At 43.0% G+C, this 18,500-nt stretch overlaps 1 protein-coding gene across 1 annotated transcript in view; it reads left to right on the top strand.

Moving 5' to 3' along the window:
• The first annotated feature begins 521 nt into the window (after positions 1 to 521).
• LOC124005475 (zinc finger protein ZFPM2-like) overlaps positions 522 to 18,500 on the top strand; it is a 239,896-nt gene continuing 221,917 nt past the window's right edge. The window contains exon 1 of the mRNA XM_046314776.1: positions 522 to 823. Coding sequence (XP_046170732.1) covers positions 784 to 823 — 40 coding nt within the window. The 5' untranslated portion in view covers positions 522 to 783. The remainder of the gene's footprint in view (positions 824 to 18,500) is intronic.

The raw sequence follows: 18,500 nt of genomic DNA, 5'->3' as shown, positions 1-18,500 counted from the left end.
TCGCAAGCCGCCTGATCTCGCGAGCTTGTCTGGCAATTACAAGGCTATCGTGTCTGTAGAAGAGTCTGTGTGTGCAAAATGGTACAGCTGTGAATGCTGTCAGTCGGCCTATAACATTGAGTTGTGTTCAGTTTGGTTTCATAAATGGACAAATACAATATCATTAAGATAACAAAAAATGCATACTAATATAGTAGTGTCTAACTTTTTTTTTTAATCTAAAAACTAAAACAGACATTTGTCAAGTTTGACATGGTGGGAATTGGAATGAACCGACAGAAACGCATATCCAAACCCCGCGCCAAATATTGGTGGTTCAAAATGTCTTGAGTATTATTTGGCTAACCCCACACAATGTGACATTCCACTAGTAATTAACAATTATGATATCACAATTCGGGTAGCACACGCTAAAAGTCAAGTTTAAAGAAGCGGTGTCTACGGTACCCGTGGAGGCACAAACCTTATCTTCAAACAAAAGCGCGAAACGCTTTCACCTCCCCAGTCAGTCCGTGCGGATCGCAACTCAGTGCAGCCTCATCTCGGAGAACGCCATTGAGAAAGAGTGAGTGAAAGAGAGAGAGCGAGCTAGAGAGAAATAGAGCAGATCAGAGGAAGAGAAAGGAAAGAGACAGAGCGACATACTCTATGAAAAAAAGTGTCCATAATTCGTCACCCTTTCTTTCTCAATTTCCATCACAAACCCTACTGGTGCTTGGATGAACCAAAACCTATCGATCAGTCAGTGCTACACTTGGATCTCCTGACCAGCTCCGAGCAGGCATGTCCCGAAGGAAGCAGAGCAACCCCAGGCAAATTAAACGTGAGTTTTACAGCCTCGCTGTCCTGTTATCTACCAAAGCTTGTTGGAGAAGTTAAATTAGGTTAGTGAGGGACTAGTCACTTCGGCACCGATGTCAATTGGCAATCCCAGACTTAATTGATATTGTTGATGTAGATTCGTTCATTGATAAAATAGTTATGGTTTTGATCAATCATATTCTGTCATAAGTTATTGCTGAGAAAGGCGTTCCATCTTCTGACTTTTCAAATGATGTTTTTACAGATGTAGGAGTTTGCTTGGTGTTTGCTAAAAAGTGGATAGGTTACTTTATAATATTTGACATATTATTTATGTCAAGCAAATCAGGATTCTATTATTGTGATTTATTATAATGTGCTGATATGCTCTACAGACATTACACACCATAAGCTAAAGAGTGCTTATCCTTTGCAAACTGTCTTTTTGGAATTCTGTTTCCAATTAAACAAATGAAGTATTACATCTTAAACCTCTTAAAGCAATAAATCAACATGTAGTAATACTAATGAAGGAAACATGTCAGATGTACTGAATAACCTACACCAAATAGGTAATGTCCCCCTTCACACACACACACACACACACACACACACACACACACACACACACACACACACACACACACACACACACACACACACACACACACACACACACACACACACACACACACACACACACACACACACACACACACACACACACTGTATTGATAAATTAAACCTAAATGAAAACTTTTACATTAATAGCATGAACCCTAATCATTCTGCAGATTTATGTGTAACTCTGCGTTGTTGTATGTGTCACAATGCTTTGCTTTATCTTGGCCAGGTCACAATTGTAAATGAGAACTTGTTCTACCTGGTTAAATAAAGGTGAAAAAAAAAATAGGTAGTGATTGTGTCACTGTCTAAATATATACTTGGTTATACATATTTCTAACTGGACAGGTTAAATACATTGAAAAATACTGAAAAGTGTTCATGGTAATATAATAACTAAAATATATATGTAAAGTACAGTGGACAGTGTTTTTAATAGTACTACATGTACTTGTTGTTAGTTTCATCCCCATTTCAGCAAAGTATGTGCCTCTGGATCTCTGATAATTTTTGCGTTATTTCAATCACTTCAAATACCAACGCTTTGAGTGAAATACCATGTGACATGAGACAGAATTGATCTATATGGATTTTATTTCCTGTGATTTTAAACTAGTTATGAAATGTGTTTATGTAATTCCAAATGTGGAATTGAAATGGCTCGCCAAGCAGGCTTCCCAGTGGAAATGTATCATACTAACAGTGGTCATAGCAACGTTGCATTTTAGGTCTGCTTTTTAGAGACTTGAAAACAACGCTGACTTTTTATTGTGCCTTTTTTCATTTTGTATTGGCAAAGATTCATTGTATTCATCATACTTTTCTTGTTATAAGCAGTGTAGTGAATTGTGGTGTTGAAGAGCATTTGCAACAGCCACCTATACACTTATTGTACAATACAGTCCTATGTGGTTATTCTATATTGACCCTGTCATTTAGCTGTATGACTGTCTATGTGGTTATTCTATATTGACCATATCATTTAGCTGTATGACTGTCTATGTGGTTATTCTATATTGACCATATCATTTAGCTGTATGACTGTCTATGTGGTTATTCTATATTGACCATGTCATTTAGCTGTATGACTGTCTATGTGGTTATTCTATATTGACCATATCATTTAGCTGTATGACTGTCTATGTGGTTATTCTATATTGACCATATCATTTAGCTGTATGACTGTCTATGTGGTTATTCTATATTGACCATGTCATTTAGCTGTATGACTGTCTATGTGGTTATTCTATATTGACCATGTCATTTAGCTGTATGACTGTCTATGTGGTTATTCTATATGACCCTGTCATTTAGCTGTATGACTGTCTATGTGGTTATTCTATATTGACCCTGTCATTTAGCTGTATGACTGTCTATGTGGTTATTCTATATTGACCCTGTCATTTGTGTCGGGCTGATTCACTGGGAATCCCTTGTCCTACGACTTGGGTTTATTTGAAGAGCAGGTAGGAGGAGACTCCTTTGAGATTTCTCATTGTTGTCAGACTTATAGACACGATGAGAAAAAAATAATGAGTACTGTCCACTCTCAAGTTATTTTAGATAAATCTAAAATAATGTTTTGTTTCAATATATGAAATATTTATTCCAGTAATAGTGTGATTGGTAATGTGGATACAGCAAGATGAAGAAATAGAGACTTTATTTATACAGGGTCTGTGTGTGTGTAAATTATGATTCTGTTTTTACACGAGGAATTGACTTAATAGTGGTTACGATTAGTCAGTAATTGATTGCACTGTATATGGCTGTCAACAAAATGTATTTATATATTCAATGAAGATTTTGAAACAGTTGTATTTATTTTGCAGTATCAGCAAAATGGCAATACATTACTGCAAATGTCTATATTTTCTAAAAGATCTTTATCCGCTTGTCACTCACTGTCACAGCTTGTTTAGGGAATTTACAGACTGAACATACGTTCAGACATTTTAGCATTTTAGGCAAGTTAAGGAGTTTATAGTCGGAAATATATTTTCAATACCTATGAATATATTTTCAAAGAACACTTTGAAAATTAGTTCTGATTACTTATTGTAAGTGGGTATCATGGTTCTGAATTATGAACCTACCGGTTATAGATTAAATGCAAACGCTCCAAGACTCTTTTGATATAGACGGAACTATTGAAATTATGTTTGTTGTAATTTAATAATAATACGAAGAAAAAATAAAAATAATTCTGTTCTGTATAATTATGGTGTAATTGGTATGCATGTGTTGCTATTCAGGAATATTTTGAGCAGAGAAAGCATTGCTGATCTATGAGGAATACGCACAAACCTGTGTACTATAGCCTAGCATGATGTGCTAAATCTACTTGCGTAAGAACCAATCACAAGGAGGATGCCTCTGAATTTTGTTGTCAAGCAAAGAGAATACTGCCTTGATATGAGCAAACTCATATCCACTGTGACCAGGTGTGTCAGATTTACTATGTCGTGTGTAAGATATTGTTAATGAGAGGTGAGGAGTGAGGACACAGTGTTGAAAGACCTAAAGTCCTAGTTAAAAACAGAAAGGTCAGAGGATGCCTCGATGTGTCCTACCCCAGGGACTTGGAGCTAGGGAAAGGCCTGAGGACCAGGAACTAGGAGCTAGGGAAAGGCCTGAGGACCAGGAACTAGGAGCCAGGGAAAAACCTGAGGACCAGGAACTAGGAGCCAGGGAAAAACCTGAGGACCAGGAACTAGGAGCTAGGGAAAGGCCTGAGGACCAGGAACTAGGAGTTAGGGAAAAACCTGAGGACCAGGAACTAGGAGCTAGAGAAAGGCCTGAGGACCAGGAACTAGGAGCTAGGGAAAGGCCTGAGGACCAGGAACTAGGAGCTAGGGAAAGGCCTGAGGACCAGGGACTAGGAGCTAGGGAAAGGCCTGAGGACCAGGAACTAGGAGCTAGGGAAAGGCCTGAGGAACAGGAACTAGGAGCTAGGGAAAGGCCTGAGGAACAGGAAGTAGGAGCTAGGGAAAGGCCTGAGGACCAGGAACTAGGAGCTAGGGAAAGGCCTGAGGACCAGGAACTAGGAGCTAGGGAAAGGCCTGAGGACCAGGAACTAGGAGCTAGGGAAAGGCCTGAGGACCAGGAACTAGGAGCTAGGGAAAGGCCTGAGGACCAGGAACTAGGAGCTAGGGAAAGGCCTGAGGACCAGGAACTAGGAGCTGGGGAAAGGCCTGAGGACCAGGAACTAGGAGCTGGGGAAAAACCTGAGGACCAGGAACTAGGAGCTGGGGAAAAACCTGAGGACCAGGAACTAGGATCTAGGGAAAAACCTGAGGACCAGGAACTAGGATCTAGGGAAAACCTGAGGACCAGGAACTATAGGAGCTAGGGAAAGGCCTAAGGATGAGGAACTAGGAGCTAGGGAAAGGCCTGAGGATCAGGAACCAGGCAATGCACAGAAAGTCAGCGCAGACAGTCATTCTAAAGGACAAAAAGGTTGTTGGACGTAGTTTCCCCCCCCCATCCTGCATACATTGGGCCGTTATCTAAAATTGTGATTTATGCAGTATTTTAATATTTTGCTTATTCTTTCCCCTTGGGTGCTCTCTGAGCGGTGATAAAAAGGCGAAGCTGAAAGAGCACCATTAATTTGCTCCGATGACTGGGGAGATAAGGACAGATAATGGAAAAGATAAGCAGGGAAGATATACCATCAGAAACCCGATTATTACCATTAAAATTCCAACCCAGCAATCTGCAGCCGGCTGATAATTCCCTCTCCGTTTCCACCACTTTGGATGATAAGGCAAAAAATAGTCACTCAGTGCTCCTTGATTAGGCTGCCTGGATATCCCGATAATACTGTGATAAATTATGTATTTCCCCCTTGTTTTTTTCCTCTGAAACGTTACATCTGATTTTTTCCCTCTATATTTCTGGGTCGTCCCTGTATCCCCCCTCCTCTTCTCTCTTCCACTCCCAAGAATGGGATAAAAACCCATACACTTTTATTGTAATAAGAGTTTGATAGAAAGGGGAGATAGTGGAGGTGTTTTGTATGGGAGCACATATCAATATTATCAGCCCATCTCTGTGAGCCAGCTGCTAGCTGCTGTTGTTTCTAGCCTTATCACCCCGTGCCAATATGCCAATAAATTGCCCAGATTGCCAGCTAGCCGCTCCAAAGTAGATCAGCTAAATTTGACTGAAATGATGGAAATATGGCTGATGCTCAGCGGATTGTGATTAGAGGAGAATATGTGAATTCCTTCAAGGCTCCCTCCTTCCCTCCCCCTCCCACCTCTCTGTGGCTCCTATTGTTATGGTGTGGTGTGTCCATACCTCTCCCACTGAGGGGTACATTTTGATTCTTAATAGGAAGGCAGAGATATGAACAGAGCTGAATGGAAAACGCCTCCCCTCAGAGTCATTTTTCTGTAAAATTGCTCCCAAAGTTTGTTGGCGTGTAGATGAGCCGAGATGATGCAGGGAGCCTCTTCCCCCAGTGTTGTTTATGGAGACATCCAATGTCAGATGTGCTTATTAAATTGACTTAGCACTCTTCCCTGGACTAACTGTTGTCTTCACTACAGTACATGGTGCTGCCTGTGACTTCATGAATTCCTGTTGTAAGCGTTAACTAGTCCTTTACCAGATACAGGACTGCTCCTCTCTGCTGTTAAACCAGATACAGGACTGCTCCTCTCTGCTGTTAAACCAGATACAGGACTGCTCCTCTCTGCTGTTAAACCAGATACAGGACTGCTCCTCTCTGCTGTTAAACCACAGGATACAGGTTAAACCAGATACAGGCTCCTCTCTGCTGTTAAACCAGATACAGGACTGCTCCTACAGGACTGCTCCTACAGGACTCTGTTAAACCAGATACAGGACTGCTCCTCTCTGCTGTTAAACCAGATACAGGACTGCTCCTCTCTGCTGTTAAACCAGATACAGGACTGCTCCTCTCTGCTGTTAAACCAGATACAGGACTGCTCCTCTCTGCTGTTAAACCAGATACAGGACTGCTCCTCTCTGCTGGATACAGGACTGCTCCTCTCTGCTGTTAAACCAGATACAGGACTGCTCCTCTCTGCTGTTAAACCAGATACAGGACTGCTCCTCTCTGCTGTTAAACCAGATACAGGACTGCTCCTCTCTGCTGTTAAACCATTCAGTGGGGTGCAGAACTTGTACTGTGCAGAAATGAAACTACACTGTGATTATGTATATGTTCATTCTAGAAGGATAACTACTGTATTATATTTAAGGGTGTAGATCTTTTTGACTGCTCAGAAAGACTTGATCTTATATCAGCATACAGTTTATCAGATGGCATCTATACATGTATATCTTTGAGCAGTATTTGTCACAGTCAACTCACAGTGGTTTGTATGGGATAAGGGGAGTGTTTACTGAATTGGTGACCAACATTCTGTGTGTGTGTGTGGGGGGGGGTTGCTTGTCTGTGAATGTATACATGTGTGTGTGTGTGTGTGTGTGTTTGTTCGTACGTGAGTGTGTGTGAGACTGGGGATTGTGGTCAACTTTAGGCTTGTGCTCTGTCATGAAAGGTAATCTGCCTAGTAGAAGTGTTGTCTTCTATTTGACCTCTGTCACAGCTGAATCGACTTGTAAACCAACTCAAGCAGTCTGATGTTTCGGGGGGAAATCATCATATCTGTGTTCGGATGCCAGCCTCTCGTATTTAAGGGTTTCTTTTTCATTCGCCTGACAATCACGCTGCCTCTCTTGTGCTCCTCATAGATTTCTGTCATATGAAGAATGGTTGTTGAATGCCAACTTTCCCTCAAACATCTGCTCTCTGCCAATAACAGCTTGTGTTGTGTTGCTGCCTCGTCGTCTCGGCGGAAGGATCCTGGTTCGCCTTCACTCTCTTTCTCAAGCACTGATGTTGCACCACCAATGTATGCAAATAGCAGGCTGTTTCCAGTCTTCACATGATTTCTGGCTATTTTAGTTAACATTTATATACGTTCAAGTATTGTTGTTGTGATTGTATGTTACATTGACGTTAAGCCCCTGTTATACAGACCATATTTCAGATATAACATTACCGTAGCAACTATGAAATGGAATGTAGAGTGTGGATGGATGTGTGTTTCCTTTGTTGAAAACACTGCCAGCTGAAGTGGAGGCTGAGCTGAAGTTGGCATGGCTGGTGTGTGAGTGAGTGAGTGAGTGAGTGTGTGAGTAAGTGTGTGTGTGTGTGTTACAGTGGTGCTGCAGTGCAGCTTGAACAGCACAGTGAGATGTGGGCATTGGTCGCTGGGTCGCTGGTTTCAAAAGGTGGAGGTCATTTCCTGTTTCCACTTTGTCTTCCTCTTTCCTGTAATTCCACCACCATTATCCCAGTGACTCTTCACTGTTGCAAGTCATTATCTGCTCCTTCATAGTTGTCAATGGATTTATTCAACATGGATTGTTGTACTGGGATTGTTTTTCAGGATCTGATCACATCATTTTTCAGTTTTAGTGCTACTCTGCTGGCTACGTAGACCGCTCAGTCCCTTTCAAAGAATTTCTATCTATTTTTCTATTCGTCCCTTTTCATTTACATGCTGTTGTAAATAAAATAGAAGAATAGGTAATTGTGCCCCAACCTAATCCTAATAATTTGTTCCTCAGTTTATTTAGATTTGATATCAAGTGATGCCTTTTGAGCCCCAGGTAACAATTGACTTTCAGCCGTTTGAGTTAATAGCCTTGTCTCTAGTTTGTACGGATCAATATGTGTATTAATTAATCACAGCTATCAGGAGCCGGATCTGGTTCCAGTTGTTGTTACATCAGCAAAATATCAATGGAGAAAGTGGACTCCCTGATCGTCATGGCAACTTCATCTCTTAGGTCAAAGAGAGTTTATCTTATCTTGCTGCTGAGAGTGGCAAACTGCTTAGGAATCTAGTTTAGACTCTAAGATCATCGATTTATGCTTTTTTTTCTTGTTGTTTCGGGGAGGGGAGAAAAAAAGAGGGCTACATTCTAATCACAACAGAGATGTTTAGATGTGAATATTGATCATTCTCCAAAGGCCATTATAGGATAGCTATGGCCTCTAGTCCAGCTGTTGTTCAAGTACGTCCTTTTAAGACCCAAACAAGGCTTTGATTATCAGTGTCAGCGTGTCAACACGGAGTATGTCTGTGTAGCTGTCTGACAGTAGGGGACTGCTGCTGCTGCTGCTGCTGCTGGACACGGTTCCTACTGCTAAATACACAGGCTGTCCAGAAATGCCATCCTTCCCACTATATGGGGCGGCAGGGTAGCCTAGTTGTTAGAGCGTTGGACTAGTATCCGAAAGGTTGCAAGTTCGAATCCCCGAGCCGACAAGGTACAAATCTGTCGTTCTGCCCCTGAACAGGCAGTTAACCCACTGTTCCTAGGCCGTTATTGAAAATAAGAATTTGTTCTTAACAGACTTGCCTAGTAAAATAAAGGTAAAAAAATATATATATATATAGGATGACAAGTCAGACACACAATACAATGTTTACAGACCAGTGTCTATACACATCCTGACACTTCTCTTCATCACGACACCATAAACATTCACGTATATAATTTGGCATATTGAATAATAAGTAAATTGATAGATTGTGGTATATCCCTGTATCAGCCACATTTATCATGGTGCATAGTTCCTAAAAAACTGTATTGTAGATAACATAGCGGTAGGCTAGTTTGTTTCGATAAAGGCTTTGTGTATATTATGAATATGGCCAGTTTTTCCAGGATGTGACTTTGCAATGTGCATTTTGATATGATATGAATATAATCATGTGTGGGTCTGCGCATCATCATGATGTGTCAGGGAGGTGGACCAGGGTCTGGTCTCACAGGAAGTTGGCCTGGTGGTGTAGGGATCTGCTGGGTCCCTCTATGACTTCGGCCCAAATGGTACACTATTCCCAATATAGTCCTCTACTTTGACCAGAGCCCTGGTCAAAAATAGTGCACTACAGTATATAGGGGATACATTTGGGATGCACGCCATGCCTCTACCTCATCAGCAGGAGGACAGTCCTCAGGCTAGGAGCACACAGGCACATGCTTTTCCTCCCTCTCTTTTTGCCTTCGGGACACAATTGCCTCATTTAACATTCTCTATTTGGCCCCTGCCAAGAGGGGAAACAGCCAGGGAGTAAAAGAGCCACCACACATCATGAATTCTTTCATTTAACTTGTAAATTCCCTTTCACCTTGGGGATGACTGTGCGTTTATCCGCCGCGATGGCTGGAGATATCGCTCATTTAAGTTTATTTTTTAGGTTACTCCCCAATATCGCAGTTATTTCTGTCGTCTGACGTCATGTTATGTTATGAATATGGATATTATGGGTTCTGTTTGGGCTTTTAAACAGCTTAGATGATGAACACTTGCCTTCCTCTGTTCTATTCTAAAGCAGAATGTTCAAGGACTTGAATATTCTACAATTCAAAATGTGTTTCGCAGTAAACTTTTTCCCACTGTTCCCGTGTATATTTTTGGGGGAGAACTTTTCAATTAAAGTCAAAAATGAGTTCTGTTTTGTTTCAATGGGCAAATGTGTGAATAATGTGCTATTAGGTCCATGGTGTTAATAAAGTCATGCATTAGCACTGGTTTCCTGCAGGTTTGGTTGAATCCAGGCTCTTAAGGATAGAGGAAGTGACTCAGCCTAGCAGCTGTGAATGTAAAAATGAGTTGTGAACATGATGTAATAACAAACATCTACAACTTTACCCTCACAGGAAGCAACAATGTCCTTGGTTTTCATTTTCCATGACATATTCGGAGGCTGAAAAGGGGCAATTTAGTCAACATAATGTTTTGACCAAGATATGAGTTGGCACGGCAGAAAATGAAGCTATAACTGTTGCTAGCTGTTACGTTTAAGTCTCTCTCTTGGCAGGAATTAGCCACAGCTGTGAAGGACAAGAACAGGGGAAGATAGAACTTAGCATTTCTTGGGCATTAAGGATAAAACACGTCAGACGTCGTAGTTAAGGGATAGGTGGCTACAGCGAATTAAGTAGCAAGCCTTTCAGTTCAATTTGTACATGAGCATTTCTCTGGGCCCAACAGCACAAAACACACAGCACTGCTAAGGGTTCACTGGAAAATTACTAATGACAAAGCTTTGTAAATAGATAAACAATTTATGTCAAATGCGCTGAAAATATAAAACAAACTTCAAAACATGTTAATACTTTAAAGAGGCTATGTTTTGATTCGTAACAAAGCGTGGCAGCAAAGCGTGGCAGCAAAGCGTGGCAGCAAAGCGTGGCAGCAAAGCGTGGCAGCAAAGCTTTGCAGCAAAGCGTGGCAGCAAAGCTTTGCAGCAAAGCGTGGCAGCAAAGCGTGGCAGCAAAGCGTGGCAGCAAAGCGTAGCAGCAAAGCGTAGCAGCAAAGCGTAGCAGCAAAGCGTAGCAGCAAAGCGTGGCAGCAAAGCGTGGCAGCAAAGCGTGGCAGCAAAGCGTGGCAGCAAAGCGTGGCAGCAAAGCGCGTATGGCTGTTGACAGCCCAGTTTACAACCCCTGATCAGAGGGCATATCTGCATATGATTAGCCTGGATGCACGCAAATATTCATAATGGAATGATATGCCAATTGTCACTGGCTGATGTTGATCGATTATGTTTTAAACGAGATTATGCAAATCAGATTGGAGGAAGAAGTGAGTCTGATTGGCTGTGATGAGAAGAGTGACAGGTTGTAAAGTGTTATTTCTCCTGTCCTGTAATTAGTCCCCAGCAGTTTGAACTATGTGAAACAAATAGCTATGAAGTGAGATGGTGATGGAACTGCCTACCTGCCTTTCAGAATCAGGCAGCAGTGGATCTCATCTCAAAGAATTCTAATCTGGTAATTGCTAAAGACTGGTTTGGTGACAGTGACCAAGTAGCTTTGGCCGAGCAAAATGCTTTGCCTTATTATATCAGATGTGTGTTTTTTTAACCAAAGTTACACCAATCAGCCATTCCCCAGGACCAAACCACAGATAGCTTGGCTAAACGCTAAAAGCATCCTCTCATTCAAGACATGATAGTTAGAGTCCCAGTTTAGTCTAACTGAAAACTATTGATTCTGTCTCTATAAAAGGCTGGTATTAACGTCCATCCCCGTGATGAAATGGTGGTGATGCTTTAGTGGGTGTAACATGCTGGTCTACACAGACCTAGAGCCCAGAGCAGACCGTGGTCTCTCTGTGTGAACCATGTGTCTGGGATTCTCCAAAGAGACACATTTGACCATAATGAAGTTTCTTAAGCTTCTGAAACAGGATAACAACTGGGTCAGATGATAAAAGCTCGAGCAAAACAGGGTAAGAAAGTAGAAGAAAGTGATTGATTGATGTCTCCGCCACCATCACAAGCAGTTGACAGTTAGTTTAGGATCAGATTATTTCACTCTCTAGACTGGAGTGAGGGGAAGCTAGGCAAATCTTCAGGATAAAAAGGTCAAGGGCGTCTCTCCTCTCCTTCTCCCTTTCTCTCTCTTTCTCAACAGCTTGCTTTGACAAACAGGGAAATGCTGCTAACATTCGTGAAAGAAAGACGGAACATACCATCATAGCTAGTAATATTCTGTGGAATGACTGACTATAGTTGGAGAATATAGCTCACTGGCCCTGTGGTCAGCATTAGCCCTAGACTGGAACATTTCCTTCTCAGTCATGTCAATAGAATTGTCCTTTGGAGTGTTGAATAAGATGAACACCAGCCTTCATTTGGGGTAAATCTGTTCTTGTCAGCAGGATCTGATAATGCTACGTGGTACCAGCTAACCAGTGAGAACATGGCAGTTCTTTGAGGTGGAAACTATAGCAACTCTCGCTGTGGTTTCTGAGGGGGTGAACATGGAACAGTGACATTTAATGATTGAATGGGTATTGTAAACAAACACAATCCTCTACGTCTACATCATCCTCAGCATCATCCCTTCCAAAACCACCAACAGAGTTCAGTCTTCATGAGATGTGGTAAGATACTGGATCTCCAAGTTGGAGTCATAAGGTCTTGTCTAGTCCACTGCTCTTTGACTAGTGTGAATTCATCTCTATATACAGTTAGCTGGTCTTGGAGTCTGGATGTCACAGCAGCGTTTAGGTACAACTGTTTACTAACATCAAAAGTTTTGTCATCGAAAAATGATCATGGCTATGCTTTTTGACAGCCACAACGATGCCAATGTTCATGTGATATTGTGATATTACACACACACACACACACACACACACACACACACACACACACACACACACACACACACACACACACACACACACACACACACACACACACACACACACACACACACACACACACACACACACACACACGATGCAGGACTCTATCGTCCATTAGCTTTGTCTAGGGGACGCTTTCAACATCAGGGTCTCACTTGGAATGAAGTGGCTATGATAACAGCAGTCAAACTGCACTATTATGAATCAGTTCTTTTAATCATCTTCCATTGAAAAACCATTCCTCCTCTATTGACTACAACCACTAACCTGACAAAACATGGATTAGCCCAAAGAGATGTTCAGCCAATGGAAACCGTCCATCCAGACATCATTAGGGAAAGCAACCACTGTTTGTTTGAAGTGGTTGAAATGACAACCTTCTTGTCAAAGACTCCTCCAGGAGAATAAAAGGGATTTGTAATGAACATAAGAATTATATCCTATGTGTTGGACCTATGGTGTCCCTTTACAATGCTTCAATCCTCAGTCAGAATCTGCTTCAGCAATGCTTGGCAAAGCGTGATGATAAAAAAAACATTATACACAGTGAAAAAGTAATGGACTTTATTTATCAAAGATGTTTGTCAGGAAATGTTGTTATTTGGGTGAAGACCAAAATATACTGAAGTTGTTGTGCTATTTGTAGCATTTTGCCCAGATACATTTTAGTTCAACTTATATCTTTCCAATGTCCCTGCAAGTGATGTCTAAACAGGGTGGCTGGTTTTTATCTGAAATGCAGTTCTTAGTTTCATGTAAAACATCTCATTCTGGGGCTTTAGCTGCAGCTGTCTTATCGTTTTCCCTTATTTCTCCCCAGTCATTTATTTCAATCCCCCAGGTTTATATGTTTCACTCTCCTTTCATTCCTGTGATTGCTTTTCAGAAGTTCAAACACTCTACAACACTTCTGGTAACTTTAGTTGTGTATTCGCTGTGATTCAACACTAGTTTTTGTATTGTACTGTAGAGCATAGAGTGTCCAGCTCTGTCTTGAGCCTGAACCAAGACGTTGAAAACATCATGACCTAAATCAGTGATGAATAATAACAGAACAGAAGCCTCCCCTAAGCAGGTATTGTATCGGCTACCTACAGTAGCTCTACAGTATGTGAGAGAGGGAGAGAGAGTGTGTTCATACTGTACCTGCATGGTGCTCCTCTACAGCTCCAGTTCCTGTGGTTGCTTTGGTCTTTGTCTGCCACCTATCAGCGTATCAGCAGTATGTCTGAGGCACAGTTGTATAATGCACCATTTATGGCTTTGTGGGGGGAGACGGCGGCCGGGCAGTGGAATCGCCCCAGGCCTTCCCCTCAGTGAGTGGATTAACATCGGCCTGCTTTAGCGCTGCTCTACCACGGTGTGAAATCTGCCCCTCTCTGGGTCCAGGCAACGGACCCCACTACCCCGCTCTCCCCCCCTCAACGCAAAGCCTCTCACAGCCATCTGTGAAATGCAGAAACTCTGTGTCTAAGTTGAGTTCAGATCCCAACCGCCAGCCGTGGCCGGGGCCAGGAAGCAAATGGCCAGGCAATTGATGGTTGGGGATCAGCTCACTGATGTCGTGCCGCGTGTGCAGGAACCCTGCCTGTCCCCCCCCCCCTCCCGGGCGTGTTGGAGGAGGTCTGGGGCTCTGGGCGCTGGCCGAGAGATCTCTGCCTGGTTCCAAATCCCCCCTCCGTGCATGCCTGCCTGTGTGGAGGCGGTGCCACTGCTCCCCTGAGCCCATGCCCAGTCCTTTGAAGATAAGATTTTGATACAGAGTCCCTTTCGGTACGTCGCTAGCTAACGGATGCTCTTTGTGTGTGTCACTGCCCATGCCTGGCCTCTGCTTAGAGCCTGGGGCCACAACTCTTGGTCATAAGGAATGTATAGGTTGTATTTAGGTGAGGGGTGGATAACTACCCTGATAATGGGTGGTTGGGATGTTAGTGGTGTAAACATGAGTAGTAATGTTGAACCACAGAGTTGTTGATTAGTCTCTGGTGTCAGACTGGTGTTCATCATAAATGCATCAAAACAGATCTTTTCTGTGTAATTTGTTTATCTCAAGATTTGTAGTTGATTTGATTTTGAAGTTGTTTTTAGGGTCCAGTACACAAATAATTCTCCAAACTTTTGAATCTGTGTTTCGTCTCTATTCTATTATGGTGATTATCTGATGACTCACTCTCTGGCTGATTGTGGGTTTCTTGCCCATATTTTAACATTGGAGAGTCACTCTCAACACTTCTCACTCTCAACATCTGCATGAAAAAAAGAAGTGGAGAGAAAAGAGCTCATCATAATCAGTTCTTTTCTGAATGAGGAACTCAACTCAAAATATTCCCTTGATTTTTTTTCAGCCCGTGGCTTTAGAGTTCAGAGTTCAGATCTGTGCATAATGTCTTGTGATTGCATGGCATTACGGAGGTTTGTGAGAGCCGTCTCGCCTCTGAGTCCAGCACCACCACCACTAGCAGCAGCAGCACACACACACACACACACACACACACACACACACACACACACACACACACACACACACACACACACACACACACACACACACACACACACACACACACACACACACACACACACACACACACACACACACACACACACACACACACACACACACACAGGCTGCTCATCAGTGATGGGGCATTGATTGCTTTTTGATACCCATCCAATATGGACAGTGTCCTGCATACATCAACTAATTAGAATGTACTTACAGTGTCTGTGTGATAGCATACACCCAACACTCATCATCAGATCACATGTCCAAGTACTGTCTGTCTGTCTAACCACACTCAGCTTAGTCACTATGTAAATTCCCCTGAGTGGAAAAGCTAGCAGAGCTGAGAAAAAAATACAAAAATGAAAATTCAACGGAAGAAAAAAATGAAAAAATGAGTATTCGCTGGAAGCAGTGTGCAAGAGCAACCTGCAAGGTAAACACATACATTTATGGAGGCAGCAAACTACTTCGGGGAGACTCCCAAGAGGGTGCTTTAACCATGCAGACAGAGCCCTGTTGAGTAAAGATCAGTTGGAAGAGAATACAGTGGCTGTATCCATGGAGTAACAGCAGTGTGTGTACCGTGACTGTGACTGTCCACTGTCCATGTCACTGTGACTCTGTCTCCTGCCTGTGTACAACTACTATACATACTGTGTGTGTGTGGGGTGGGGGGTGGGGGGTGGGGGGGTTTGACTTTCCAGAATCATACTGAGAGAATGTAATGGGGCGTGTCTCTGAAATGTATAGCCATCCTCAACAGCCTTCACACATCATAGTGGCACACACACACACACACACACACACACACACACACACACACACACACACACACACACACACACACACACACACACACACACACACACACACACACACACACACACACACACACACACACACACACACACACACACACACACACACACACACACACACACACAGCAGCTCCCAAGAGTGAAATAATAACGTGCAGGATGTGGAAGGAGGGGAGCAGAAACAGAAATCTCACTGCTGTTTCCTCAGGTAATCTTGACTGTGATCTTAATTCCAATAAAATGTTATTTTTTTTTGTATAAGCCAGATCCACATGCACTCGACTCCACTGGTATTTCTGGGGTCATACTTTATTGAATATCATTTCAGATAACAAGTGTAATCCCTTGGGGGAAGTGATGTATATTGACCAGCTCAGTAATAACCTGCCTACAGCTCCAGACCTTATACTATAGTAAAAAGGGCGAATAACTATTTGTGCTCTCTGATCAATCAAATAGGACTTCCTGTATTGTGTGATACACCCAGATCCCAGAAGGGGACGACACTAATATTCACTGTACTAAATGAACAGCATCTTATAACCTTTTCACTGCTTTTAATTAGCTAAACCTAGGCCATAGGTGGCAATGTTACATGTAAACTATTCATATTATCGAATGTGATATTATATATCCAATGATTTAAGTCCTATTTGTGACAAATTATTCTCTGAATGAACCCTATGGGAATCATTGAATTTGTCCCATCAGTGCATCTATTGGCAGAGGAGCAACCAGGTGACCCGTAAGGATAGGGATGGTAGTCTCTACGGTTCTACCTCCAGCTTGTTGTCTTCCGTCCGTCAGTCAGTCAGTGAGAGAGACGATGCATCCCTCTTCTCCCAGATAGTTCATCTCATCATGGTGTGTGTGTGTGTTTTATCTTGACTGGCCAGACTCATGACCTCTTGGCTCTGACAATGGCCCCAGGACTGAGGGACAGAACCAGGGCAGTGGAAGGAGACAAATCTATTGTGAAAAGACTTATTTTCAATGAAATTCATTGGTAATATTAATATGCCTAAAGTGCCTCATGCAACAGTGCACAATGACGTGAAACATTTGTTGAATTGAATGCAAATGTAGCCTACGTCTTGGATGTTTTTGGCTGTTTGGGAGTTTTCCACGTCTGACAGATATCTCCGTCAGTCGGCCCAAGGCCTAACATATGGAGTGAAAAACACAAGAACGAAAATGTCTGCCTGATACGCTGAGAACTGTACAAATTCATGAGCCATCAAAGACTGCAATATTTATTTTCCTTTGCATTGCAAAATAGAGAAATGAATGGCCCAGCTTCCCCTGTAAAGACACACTTGAAAGCAATCACCCAGAGTTCTTTAAACCTTTTCTGTGTTGTGTATTAGGCAGCGTTCTACTGTCTATGCAGTCTGTGCCGTCTAACTGCCTTTTGAAGTCCTACTCCCTGACTGTATTTGCTTTTCACCAATTCTTTCCCACTGTGTCTCTGCTGGTTTGAAAGTGTGACCGATCGGGCGGTGAAAGCATCTCTATCAATTCACTTTGCTTCTTGGCTCCTCGGCTGGAAGAACAGCTCCAATTGGTCGTTTAGTTAGTGGTTTGTAAATTAATAACATGCAGGTCAGGGTTGTTGTCTGTGTTGGCCTAAGGTGAGTCTGGTGGAGCAGAGCAAAGAGGAGCAGAGTGGGGCACCAGATTGGGGACAGGAGGGAAAGACAGATGCCCCTATTACAGCCCTGCTGGCCCAGACCTCCCTGGCCCCGCTGGGGTGTGATCTTAGTACTACACCACAGGCCTGGGAGACGGCCATATTTCCAAAATCTCTGACAGCAGCCTCTTTTAAAAAAAAGGTCTCTTTCAAATGTGTTAGTGTGTGTGTGATCGAGCTAAAATAGAAATCAGTCACTACTGAGTTGTTCAATGATGTCCATGACTCTCCGTCTCTCCATCTCACCCTACCTCTCTCCGTCTCTCCATCTCACCCTACCTCTCTCCCTCTCTCCATCTCACCCTACCTCTCTCTCTCCCTCTCTCTATCTCATCCTACCTCTCTCCGTCTCTCTATCTCATCCTACCTCTCTCCCTCTCTCTATCTCATCCTACCTCTCTATCTCATCCTACCTCTCTCTGTCTCTCTATCTCACCCTACCTCTCTCCCTCTCTCCATCTCATCCTACCTCTCTCAGTCTCTCTCTCACCCTACCTCTCTCCGTCTCTCCATCTCACCCTACCTCTCTCCGTCTCTCCATCTCACCCTACCTCTCTCCCTCTCTCCATCTCACCCTACCTCTCTCCCTCTCTCTATCTCACCCTACCTCTCTCCCTCTCTCCATCTCACCCTACCTCTCTCCCTCTCTCCATCTCACCCTACCTCTCTCCCTCTCTCCATCTCACCCTACCTCTCTCCATCTCACCCTACCTCTCTCCCTCTCTCCATCTCACCCTACCTCTCTCCATCTCTCCATCTCACCCTACCTCTCTCCCTCTCTCCATCTCACCCTACCTCTCTCCCTCTCTCCATCTCACCCTACCTCTCTCCCTCTCTCCATCTCAC

This window comes from Oncorhynchus gorbuscha, linkage group LG19 (genome assembly GCF_021184085.1).
Source record: "Oncorhynchus gorbuscha isolate QuinsamMale2020 ecotype Even-year linkage group LG19, OgorEven_v1.0, whole genome shotgun sequence".
NCBI classification, from domain to species: Eukaryota; Metazoa; Chordata; class Actinopteri; order Salmoniformes; family Salmonidae; genus Oncorhynchus; species Oncorhynchus gorbuscha.
Note: the sequence above shows the minus strand (reverse complement) of the source record. Positions and strands in the feature narration are given on the sequence as shown.